Consider the following 12,860-nt stretch of genomic DNA (forward strand, 5'->3'; position numbering starts at 1 on the left):
GTTGTCACAGTTTAAGGTTGTCATCTAGTGAGTAGTAACCCCAGATACTATTAAATATGTCCCATGCTCAGAACAACCTCCCACAAAGAGAGTTAAAACAACCAGATGCCTAAGGTGATGGCTCAGTAGATACTCTTGTCTAAGAGGGAGGAGATCAGGAGTTGGACCCCGATCAAAACATTCAAAACAGAAAAGGACAAAATGAAAGATGACCCATACACATCCTGTGAATTCCCCTAAGTACATTCTACCTTTATAAAAAGCCTATATCCAAATTCTTTATTGGATTAGTTCTTATGATCTGAGGAAAATTTGGATTTTTTTCATTTCTGAAGGCTTACTCTATTGCAAGTCATGCTAACAGAAACTCATCTAAAGAGCCCATAATATTAAAATTTAAGACCTTGCCCTATGTCTCTTGGTGTGTGATATTATTTATGCTTAAAAAGCTGAGACTTAATGCTGTTTTTAAAAAACAAATTATATGTACTTACTTCCCCAAGGGAAGACTGAGTTCTTTTAAATCTTCCAAAGATGGCTTTTGGTTCAGAAGTTTCTTATATAAAGCCAATGGAAAAGGAAGGTTGACAGCCTTTAAATTGCATAAGGAGAGCCCACATAAGATCCCAAATAGAAAATAGTTCTTCTCCTCAAACTTAGGCTGGAAAATAAAATTGAAAAAAAAATTCCTAAGTTATTACAAAGAATCAGTTAAACAAAGGCACAATTAGATTAATAACGAACAAATTTTAGCTCTCTTTTCTAATTAATATCACAAGTTAGATGCAAACTGAGTTTAAAAAAATAAAAATTTAGAGTCTTTTATAACTTAATTTCATTTCTTCCATAATCTTCTTTCTGTTTTTATGTTTGTTTAAGACATATAGTGTGTTTTTAAAACTCACTGTATAGCTGAAGGTGACCTTGAACTCCTCTTGCTTGTACCTCCTAAGTGAGGAATTATAGCCATGTGCCACCATGTGCAGCTGCATGTATGATTTTAAATATAAATTAACAATACAAGACATTAAGTAAATGAATTTTTTATTATTTATAGCATATCTGAACTGCAGAAACATACATTCAGGAGAAATTACAAAGTTTTCATTTGGAATCTTTTTTTTTCTTTATTAATTACACTTTACTCACTTTGTATCCCCCCGTGGTTCCCTCCCTCCTCCCGTCCCAATCCCTCCCTTCCTCCACCCTCTGCATGCATGCCCCTCCCCAAGTCCACTGATAGGGGAGGACTTCTTATCCTTCCTTCTGATCCTAGTCAATTAGGTCTCATCAGGAGTGGCTGCATTGTCTTCTTCTGTGGCCTGGTAATGCTGCTTCTCCCTCAGGGGGAGGTAATTAAAGAGACTAATCAAGAGGGAGGACTCTTGCTAAAATGCTCAATTCCTATCCAGAAAGGCAAAGAGGCTGGACATCAGAAGAAGGAGAAAAGAGGGAACAAGTCAGGAGCCTGACACAGAGGACATGAACTGATTGGCTTGCTCTTTTAATCATGTGGAATCTTAAGGTCCTGACCTTTCAGTTTATGGAGAAAAGCAAGGCTGAGGACGGAAGATTGTTCTGTATTGACACTTCAATTTAGCAGAATGAATGCCATATCAGAGCTAAATGGATGATGTCTCCATTTAACAGTGCAGCCCCACATGGAGCTTGCCACTGGAGTAGCTCTCATGTGACCCCTTTCTCACTCAGGCATCCTGTCTCTCTATGTAGTCTCTTTGCCTGCAGAAGATCCTGCCATAGTGCTGTGTGCCAGAAGACCCTGTGAGAAGCAGTGGATGTCAGCACCATGCCCCTGGACTTCTAAAACTCTGAGCTGAATAGGCTCACTCTCCTCAAGCTTACTCTCAGGTGGTTCATTAAAGTGACACCAACAAAAACAGACGAACACAACTGCCTTTACTGGTCTTCTCTGCATCTTGTCATCCTGGTTAGAAAAACAAAACAAAACTGCAACCCAGGGGAAGTGTCCCTAAGTGTGAAAATTTAAGATTCCTATTTTAGTGCCATTCTTGCTGTTAGCAGGTTCAAGAGGTTCAGTAACTCACAGATTGTTTAGTCTCCCCACTCTCCTGGCCCTATTCACTCCTCAGGTTGATTTCTGAAATAAGCTAAAAGTATAGTACAATCTTCAATGGCCTCTCCTAGTCAGGTTTCTGTCCCATAGTTTGTACTCTGGTTCAATTTGGTTTTGTTGTTTTATAAAAACAAATACAAATTAAAATACGTGTGTGTGTGTGTCTGTGTGTCTGTTTGTCTGTATGTTTGTTTTCTCCTGAGCAGAACTGTATGGATATGCTTAAAAGTGAAGGCTTTGCTGAGTGTGGGAAACCCTGTAATCCAAAGATTGTGAGATCAAAGCTACCTTGGAATCCATACTAAGACATTGAATAAGACAATGTAAAAAAAAAAAAAAAAAAAAAAAAAAAAAAAAAAAAAAAAAAAAAAAACAAAAAAAAAAAAAAAAAAAAAAAAAAAAAAAAAAAAAAAAAAAAAAAAGATAAAAAAATGAAAAAAAAAAAAAACCATTATAGTCAAAGAAATCAACCAACCAACCAACCAATCAATCAGAATTAACAGCTACTAATTTATCAACAGTTTCTACTAATTTGAAACATTCTTTATTGTAACTCAAAATTAGGGACACATTCCAAATAGCCACCCCTCTGAGATTATGAAAACAATTTTAGGATATTTGTGCAATATTACTCCACAGGAGAAAAAAAAAGGAAGGCACCAAGGATACACGGCAGGACATGGTTTGGCTTTCCATGCCACAGCACGAAAATGGATAATGAGGTACTATTCCTGATTTTACAATATCATCTATGATGTTCATATCGCAGCATTTAATACGTTGTATGAGAAACGTATAACTTACATTGACTGGAAACCACATTTTGGAACCCTTTTCAGGATACACAAACATTTCATATTTGGGGTCTGTCATCTCTTCAAATATACAGTGGAAGAACTCTGAACTCACCCCTCCACTCTCAGCACGAATTTCATTAATAAATTCAACCTAAAGAAAGAGAATTTACTTCAAGGCTCTTATGTGAAACACACCTCTTTACTCTTTATGGAAAAACCTTCAGCCTGTCCTGACCTTCTCAAGTTCAAGAGACCTGACAGAACCAAACCCTGCTTTACATTCTCATACTCCATCTCCAATCGAGTTGCTGCCAAGCAGTGAAGGCCAAGAGCCTATTTATTTCCAGGTTGTTAAGATAGTGAATGCCTGGATCCTTTAGATTCCTTGAAGAAGGAACAATATCTTTATGTAAGTTTTGATATGCCTCAAGCCACTGAGCCATGAAATTCTCCAATTATTCCACCTTTCTGTCTGTCTTTATATTATCTTTCAGACTGAGTAACCTTGGCTCTAATGAAGTGCTATCTAAAGTACTTTGATTAGTGCTAGCCTCTAATCAAAGTACTTCTGGGAAGCAGCCCTTACAGTGAACATAAGCTAAGTATCTTTGCAGGCACAGCAAGCTGATTAACCATTCCACTCAAGGGAAACATACACACACACACACACACACACACACACACACACACACACACACAACTAGATTTCTTTCTAACAGTTCTCCTTGCCTGTGAATTTCATGGCCAAGTAGAAGACCATCTTGGGTATATATCAGATTCAAATCCAAGGTGAGCCCAGGTTGCATGGTTCCCCACCCTTTTATAAAAAAATAATCCTAGACTTTTTTTTTAGTACTTCTTTATTGTTTGTTCCTTTGGTTTTGCTCTTGGAAAAGGTCTCACCATGCACTCCTAATAACCCCTGCCAACCATCTGAGTACTGGAATTATAGGCACAAAGCATCAGGTTTGATTCTTACCCTGCCTGCTCTGACTATTCCTTTTCTTTTTTTAATTTCTTTTTTTTAATTTATATATCTAAGTTTTGATGATGGCAATTGAACTGGGCTCTCAGGCATTCAAGGCAAACACTCTACCATCACCACCCCCCGGCCTTGAATTTTGAATATGAGCATCCTTAAACTTCATTTCTCCAGTTTTTGTTCTCTTTCTATTCTGTCTTAGAAAGTGTTCCTGCTGATGTTTGTTCAAACTCTTTAGCCTGGTCAGGACTCATGGTGATGTCAAGAGTTACAAAGGACAGTCTTGTCATGCTCAGTTTATTTTGTTTCTGTCTTGAAGTTAACATCTTCCTTAAAGTACAGTCATTTCCTCCAGGGAAAACAATTTTCTACTGATACACAAAGTATAAGAAAACTAAATACTAATGGGATCTGGGTTCTAAAAGAAATCTGTTTCATTTTTTTTCTATTTGAATCACATGCCGAGAAATTACCCTTTCTGCTGTGAGTACTATCCTCCAGGATCTGTTTTCTTTGGGAGTTTACCACTTACCCTCTCTGATAGTATCAGGAAAATCTACTCCCCTTTGGACCCCAGGCTCCAGCTCTTACCAACAGCATGAGTTAGTATTCTGTGCTATATGCAATATGGCAAATGGCTTGAGGTGCTACATAATAAACACTCTAAGGCACCCACAAAGGGCTAAATGAAGAGTGCCTGGAATTGAAACCTACATTGTAGAAAGACTAGACCCACAATATGGGGGGAAGTGCTTGCTTGTTATACTTGCTACCTGCTGAGTGCATAAATAGTCCCAGTTTTTTCACCATTTCTTGATTAAATTCTTTTGAATGTGATTTTGCAGTTTTCTCCTATCAAGAGATTAGGATATTTTCCCAGCATTGGCTTGGGTTCACTCATGAGTCTTCACTGGCTCAAACAATATTTAATGATTACTAGCTTGCATCTCTAGCACTGCTGTGAGAACATGCTTGCTGGTCCCAAAAGGAGGAAGGACATATAAAGTATAAGCCAGTGTCCTCAGCCAGTAATAGCACAGCATAGCCAATTTCTATCTAACTTTTGGATATGTGAGCAAACTAAAAAATCCATATGGCTGGGGATGTAGCTTAGTAGTAAAGCACTTGCTTAACATCTGTGGAAACCCTGGTTTTATTTATAGCATCATACATACAAGCACATATTAATAAAACAAAGACACCTAGAGGTTCAGCTGGACTAGAAGATTTGCAAAATAAAATGTTATTTTTATGTCCTTAAGTACTAGGATGAACCATTACAATCATCAATAAATCAGTTAACCTGCAATTCTTTCAAAGGAAGGGGACAATTTCTGGAAACCTTAAGACAAATTACCAAAGTTGTGAATGCAGCTCCCTAATTACAAATGTACACAAACACAAACACACACTCCAACAAGACTTTTTTCTTTACCGTTAGTGTTTTTTTGAACTCTGAGACTTCAGCTTGTCTTAATTGATGCATGGTATCTTCAACCAGATGACTTCGTTTGACTCTCAGTGTAAAGAATGGGCGTCCCATAGTTTCTGGAAGTACCATGGCTTCAAACTTTTAGAAAAATAAAAATTTTAGTTGGCTCTCCTTTGGACCTTTAAGACTATCAGGGATTAAAGTGTGAATGGTAGAGCAAGCGTACAGTCCCTAGAGGTGGAGCCTGGAGGATTGAAAATTCAAGATCTGTGTTATTAGATGGAGCTGTGCAAACTCAGCCCAGACAAGACCAGCCCATGAAGTCATGGGAGACAAGTGAGTACTAACTCCCATCCCTACCTGAAGAAATAATGTTATGTCGTAAATGCTGGGAGAGCTGTGGCCCCTAGTAGGCTCTACATCCAAGAGTATTTGAGCAACACAAATTAAAGTAGGGTTTAAAAAACGGGGGTGGGCTAGAGAGAGAAAGAATACTAAATTTGATAGGGGAGGTCCCCCTCTCCTTCCTTCAGATCTCATAAGGAGTGGCTGAACTTGGGGAAGGGCAGGCATGAAGATGGGGGGGAGGGTGGGATTGGGAGGGGAAAAGGGAGGGGTTTATGGGGGGGATACAAAGTGAATAAAGTGTAATTAATAAAAAAGGAGGGAAATATTAAGTAAAGGCTGGGGACATGTCTCAGGATCAAAGCAACCATCTAATAACACTCTTGGTTGAACCTTTGCTTCTGGATAAAACCAACAAAAACACACCTCTATCACATGCAATGTCAATGCACCCTTAAAAAAAGTATATACAAAAGGCGGGGCAAGATGGCAGCACCGGGAGGACTCTCATTCTGACCAGCATCACAGCAGGATCGGCACAGTGACCAGCAATCAGAACTCATGGCCATAAAACACAAGTGATTGTGTTTCCCAGGTAAGAGGATACCCCACAGTGGGGGATTCAATCAGCTTTAACCCGCCCGGCTTAGCCGCAGAAGGGATCCTGGTTCTGCCAGACACTTGGTCGCCAGCCCAGAGCCACTCGCCAGCCCAGAGCCACACGCCAGCATGGTCTGGTCACAGTCCCAGACTGAACTGTGGGCCCACAACATCAGAGACTGGAATTCCCAGTCAAGAGATAACCCCATAGTGCAGGAAATGATTGGGACCGACCTTAGGTCACCCAGACATCCCCTGGAAAAGACTTGGGTTCTGCAGATGCCCTAGGAGCCAGCCCAGAGCCAGAGCTGGGGACCTATTCTCCGGCACAGAGTCCTGCCTGCACGTCTGATTCGCCTCCTCAGATAGAACTGTGGGCCCCAGGGCACCAGAGACTTGAGTTTCACTGTCAGGTGCAAACCCACAGGGAGGGAATCGGCTGGTCTGATCTCAGAGCACTCAGCTGATACCACCACCCCGAAAAGGTCTCGGGAAAAATTACTCAGTTTAGACAGACACCCAGTCTCCCAAAGGCCAGAAAGGCAGAGCCACACACATCTGTGCCTGCGGGTTCTACTCACCATGCCAGACAGAATAGCAGTCCCCAAAGCAAAGACTGGGTGCCACTGTCAGGAGGAAACCCCACAACGGGGGGATCATCAGTTCTAATGCTCAGGACACCCAGCACCAAAAGACTTTTTGGATTCACGCAGACTCTAGGCTCTAGCCTTCTACTGCAGGCAGGAGCGCTGTGCTCACCCGCCATTATTGAGTACCACTAGGGCACTGGGGCACACAGCTGCATCCTCAGACCTACAAAAGCCAGAGAGCCATTATAGCAGCCCTCAGATACTGTGCCAAAGATCAACCACTTATCCCTAGCTAGACTGACAAAATTGTGGGAATCCCTGGTCCTTCAAGAGGGCTGCACCCAAAAATTGCACCTTAAGAGCAACAGCTGCTGCTCACTAAATTCAGAGCAAGAAACCCAGCAGCAGGACAGCCATCACCAGGTTCTCTCCTGATGAGAGGAGAGCCTTCCTGAATACCACAATTACCATACAGGTCCATACACCTGAAGTGAACTGTGACAATTCCTGAGAAGCACCACTATTCAGTTGACCATACCCAAAAAGCAGAGGAGAACTTCAGAACCCCGCCAAGTGGCTTCTCCCCACCCCAGGACTCAGCAGGCACCACAAATTAACAGACAACACCTGAGACAGAGAGATGGGTAGAGGCCAGCGAAAAAGCACAACCAACAAAAGGCAAAACAACATGGCATCCCCAGAACCCAGTTATCCAGGGGCAAGTAGCCCTGGACACCCTAACATAAGTAAAATTCAAAAAGATGACCTTACATCTATACTAATGAAAAGGTTAATGGAGGAGGTAAATGAAATGCATAAAGAATTAGGGAAAGATATAATAAAACAGATTATGGTCATCCGTAAAGAAATACAGGAAGATGCAGCCAAACAGACTGTGTCACTGAAAGAAATAAAAGAAACAGAGGAACGTTAAAACAAACAGCTGAAGGAATTGAAGGAAAAACAGGAAAATACAGTCAGACAGGTGGAGGGAATCAACAAAATGGTTCAAGATTTGAAGATAGAATTGGAAGATTTAAAGAAAACACAAACAGAGGAAATCATGGACAGGGAGAATCTAAGAAAGAAAACAGGAACTACAGAGGTAAGCATAACCAACAGAATACAAGAGATGGAAGAAAGAATCTCAGGTGTAGAAGATACAATGGAAGAAATGGATGTATCTGTCAAAGAAAATAATAAATCTAAAAAATTCGTGACACAAACCATCCAAGAAATCCAAGACAACATAAAAAGACAAAACCTAAGAATAATAGGAATAGAGGAAAAAGAAGGTTCCCTCCTCCAAGGCCCAGAAAATATTTTCAACAAAATCATTGAAGAAAATTTCCCCAACATAAAGGGGAAGTCTATAAGAATACAAGAGGCCTACAGAACACCTAATAAATTAGACCAGAAAAGAAAATCCTCCCATCACATAATAATCAAAACAGTAAGTATACAGAACAAAGAAAAAATATTAAAAGCTGCAAGGGAAAAAGGCCAAGTAACGTATAATGGCAAACCCATCAGAATCACACCTGACTACTCAACAGAAACTATGAAAGCCAGAAGAGCCTGGACGGATATCATGCAGAGCCTAAGAGAACACAGATGTCAGCTTAGGCTACTGTACCCAGCAAAATTCTCAGTCCTCATAGACAGTGAAAACAAGATATTCAATGACAAAAACAAAGTTCAACAATAGCTACACACAAATCCAGCATTACAGAAGATACTAGAATAAAAAATACAACACAAGAAAACTAACTACTTTCAAGAAATCATAGAAAATAACCTCACTACAGCAAAACAAAAGTAGCCAAACACACAAACACACTACCATAGCCAACATCAATATCAAAGGATCTAACAGCCACTGGTCATTAATCTCCCTCAACATCAATGGACTCAATTCTCCAATAAAAAGACACAGACTAACAGAATGGATGCATAAACAAGATCTAACAATCTGTTTGCATACAAGAAACACACTTAAATCACAAAGATAGACATTACCTGAGAGTAAAGGGCTGGAACATAGTTTTCCAAGCAAATGGACCCAAGAAACAAGCAGGAGTAGCCATCCTAATATCTAATAAAGTAGATTTTCAACCAAAATCAATCAAAAGAGATAGAGAAGGACACTTCATACTCATCAAGGGAAAAATCCATAAGGAAGATATTACAATCCTGAACATCTATGCCCCAAATGCAAGGGCACCCACATTTGTAAAAGAAACATTGATAAAACTTAAACCACACATAGACCCCCAACATTAATAGTGGGAGACTTCAACACCCCACTCTCAACAAAGGACAAGTCAACAAAACAGAAATTAAACAAAGAAACAATAACTCTGACAGAGGTCATGAATCAAATGGACGTCACAGACATCTACAGAACCTTTCACCCAAACTCAAAAGAATTTACCTTCTTCTCAGCACCTCATGGAACCTTCTCCAAAATAGACCATACAGTTGGTCACAAAGCAAGCCTCAACAGATACAAGAAGATTAAAATAATCCCTTGTATCCTATCTGATCACCATGGACTAAAACCAGACCTCAATGACAAAAATAGCAAAAGGCCTACACACACATGGAAACTGAACAACTTGCTTCTAAATGACAGCTGTGTCAGAGAAGAAATAAAGAAAGAAATTAAAGACTTCCTAGAATTCAATGAAAATGAAGGCACAACATACCCAAACTTATGGGACACAATGAAAGCAGTGCTAAGAGGAAAGTTCATAGCACTAAGTGCCTTCAAGAAGAAATTCGAGAAAGCTCATTCAAGCAACTTAATGGCTCACTTAAAAACCCTAGGAAAAAAAGAAGCAGACACACCAAAGAGGAATAGACGGCTGGAAATAATCAAACTCAGGGCTGAAATCAATAAATTAGAAACAAATAAAACAATTCAAAGAATCAATGAAACCAAGAGCTGGTTCTTTGAGAAAATAAACAAGATAGACAAACCCTTACCCAAGCTAACTAAAAGGCAGACAGAAACTATCCAAATCAACAAAATCAGAAACAAAAAGAAGGACATAGCCACAGACACTGAAGAAATCCAAACAATAATTAGGTCTTACTTCCAAAGTCTATATGCCACAAAATTTGAAAATCTAAATGAAATGGATAATTTTCTTGACTGATTCTTCATGCCAAAGCTGAATCAAGACCAGGTAAACCAATTAAGTAGTCCTATATCCCCTAAGGAAATAGAAGCTGTCATCAAAAGTCTACCATACAAAAAGAGCCCAGGGCCAGATGGTTTCAGCGCCGAATTCTAACAGACCTTCAAAGAAGAGCTAACACCAATACTCTTCAAACTATTCCACAAGATAGAAACAGATGGAACACTACCAAACTCATTCTATGAAGCCACAGTCACCTTGGTACCTAAACCTCACAAGACCCAACAAAGAAAGAGAATTTCAGGCCAATCTTCCTCATGAACATTGATGCAAAAATACTCAAAAAAATACTTGCAAACCGAATCCAAGATCACATCAAAGACATCATCCACTATGACCAAGTAGGCTTCATCCCAGGCATGCAGGAGTGGTTCAATATACGGACATCCATCAATGTGATCCACCACATAAACAAACTGAAGGAGAAAAACTACATGATCATGTCCTTGGATTTTGTCAAATGCCTTTTCAGCATCTAACATCCATTCATGTTTAAAGTATTGAAGAGATCAGGGATACAAGGCACATACCTGAACATAGTAAAGGCAATATATAGCAAGCCTATAGCCAACATCAAACTCAATGGAGAGAAACTTAAATCATTCCCACTGAAATCAGGGACAAGGCAAGGCTGTCCACTCTCTCCATATCTTTTCAACATTGTTCTTGAAGTCCTAGCTAGAGCAATAAGACAATTGAAGGAGATCAAGGGGATACAAATTGGAAAAGAAGAAGTCAAATTATCACTATTTGCAGATGATACGATAGTATATATGAGTGACCCCAAAAAGTCTACCAGGGAACTCCTACAGCTGATTAACACCTTCAGCAAAGTGGCTGGATATAACTCAAAAAAATCAGTAGCTTTCCTGTATACAAAGGACAAAAGGGCCGAGAAAGAAATTAGGGAAACAACACCCTTCACAATAGCCACAAAGGTGTGAACCTAACCAAGCAAGTCAAAGAGTAGTATGAAAAAAATTTCAGGTCTCTGAAGAAAGAATTAGAAGAAGATATGAGAAGATGGACAGATCTCCCATGCTCATGGCTTGGCAGGATTAATATAATAAAAATGGCCATCTTACCAAAAGCAACCTACAGATTCAATGAAATTCCCATCAAATTACCAAGACAATTCTTTACAGACCTTGAAAGAAACATTCTCACCTTCATATGGAACAACAAGAAACCCAGAATTGCTAAAACAATTCTCTACAGTAAAAGATCTTCAGGAGGTATCTCCATCCCTGATCTCAAGCTGTACTAGAGTAACAATACTAAAAACTGCATGGTACTGGCATAGAAACAGACTGGTGGATCAATGGAATGCAATAGAAGACCCTGACATAAATCCACACACTTATGGACACCTAATTTTTAACAAAGATGCCAAATCCATTCAATGGAAAAAAGACAGCATCTTCAACAAATGGTGCTGGTCTAACTGGATATCTACATGTAGAAAAATGCAAATAGATCCATACTTATCACCCTGCACAAAACTAAAGTCCAAGTGGATCAAAGACCTCAACATAAAACCAGACACACTTAATCAGTTAGAAGAAAAAGTGGGAAGAGCCTAGAACTCATTTGGCACAAGAGACAACTTCCTTACCAGAACACCAACGGCACAGGCTCTAACATCAACAATCAATAAATGGGACCTCATGAAACTGAAAAGCTTCTGTAAAGCAAAAGATACTGTCATCAGAACAAAACAACAACGTACAAACTGAGAAAGGATTTTCACCAACCCTATATCTGACAGAGGGCTAATATCCAGAATATATAAAGAAATAAAGAAGTTAAACAACAAAAAATCAAGTAATCCAATTAAAAATGGGGTACAGAGCTAAACAGAATTCTCTGCAGAGGAATATCGAATGGCAGAGAAACACTTAAAGAAATGCTCAACCTCATTAGCCATCAAGGAAATGCAAATCAAAACAACCCTAAGATTTCACCTTACACCCATCAGAATGGCTAAGATCAAAAACTCAAGTGATAATACTTGTTGGAGAGGTTGTGGAGAAATGGGAACCCTCCTCCACTGCTGGTGGGAATGTAAACTTATACAACCACTTTGGAAAGCAATCTGGCGTTTTCTCAGACAACTAAGAATAGCGCTTCCTCAAGATCCAGCTATACCACTCCTAGGCATATATCCAAAAGATTCTCAAGTACACAATAAGGACATTTGCTCAACCATGTTTGTAGCAGCCTTATTTAATAGTCAGAATCTGGAAACAGCCCAGATGCCTCTCAGTGGAGGAATGGATGTACAAATTGTGGTATATTTATCCAATGGAATACTACTCATCAATTAAAAGCAAGGAAATCATGAAATTTGCAGGTAAATGGTGGAATCTGGAAAAGATCATCCTGAGTGAGGTATCCCAGAAGCAGAAAGATGCACACGGTATATACTCACTCATATAGACATATAATATAGGATAAACCTACTAAAATCTGTTCACCTAAAGAAACTAATCAATAGGGAGGACCCTTGCTAAAATGCTCAATTCCTATTCAGAAAGGCAAAGAGGCTGGACATCAAAAGAAGGAGAAAAGAGAGAACAAGTCAGGAGCCTGACACAGAGGACCTCAGAAAAGCTCTGCCCTGCAGACTATCAATGTAGATACTGAGACTTATGGGCAACCTTTGGGCAGAGTGCAGGGAATCTTAGGAAAGAAGTGGGAAACAGTAAGATCTGGAGAGGTCAGGAACTCCATAAGGAGAGCAACAGAACCAAAAAAAATCTGAGCACAGGGGTCTTTCCTGAGACTGCTATTCCAACCAAGGACTATGCATGGAG

General features: G+C 39.6%; 1 protein-coding gene across 5 annotated transcripts in view; it reads right to left on the minus strand.

Moving 5' to 3' along the window:
- The window catches only part of Herc6 (HECT and RLD domain containing E3 ubiquitin protein ligase family member 6), an 82,699-nt gene that overhangs the window by 3,731 nt on the left and 66,108 nt on the right, over positions 1-12,860 (minus strand). For 2 of the 5 annotated variants that reach the window (XM_055612720.1, XM_055612724.1), the window contains exons 16-18: positions 5,310-5,444; positions 2,900-3,043; positions 495-661 (exon numbers count right to left, since the gene is read on the minus strand). In XM_055612720.1, the coding sequence (XP_055468695.1) occupies positions 495-661; positions 2,900-3,043; positions 5,310-5,444 (446 nt within the window). The remainder of the gene's footprint in view (positions 1-494; positions 662-2,899; positions 3,044-5,309; positions 5,445-12,860) is intronic. The other 3 variants (XM_055612721.1, XM_055612722.1, XM_055612723.1) reach the window with 3 other exon arrangements.

The sequence above is a fragment of the Psammomys obesus genome, unplaced genomic scaffold (genome assembly GCF_907164565.1).
Source record: "Psammomys obesus unplaced genomic scaffold, mPsaObe1.curated_primary_1811, whole genome shotgun sequence".
Classification (NCBI taxonomy): Eukaryota; Metazoa; Chordata; class Mammalia; order Rodentia; family Muridae; genus Psammomys; species Psammomys obesus.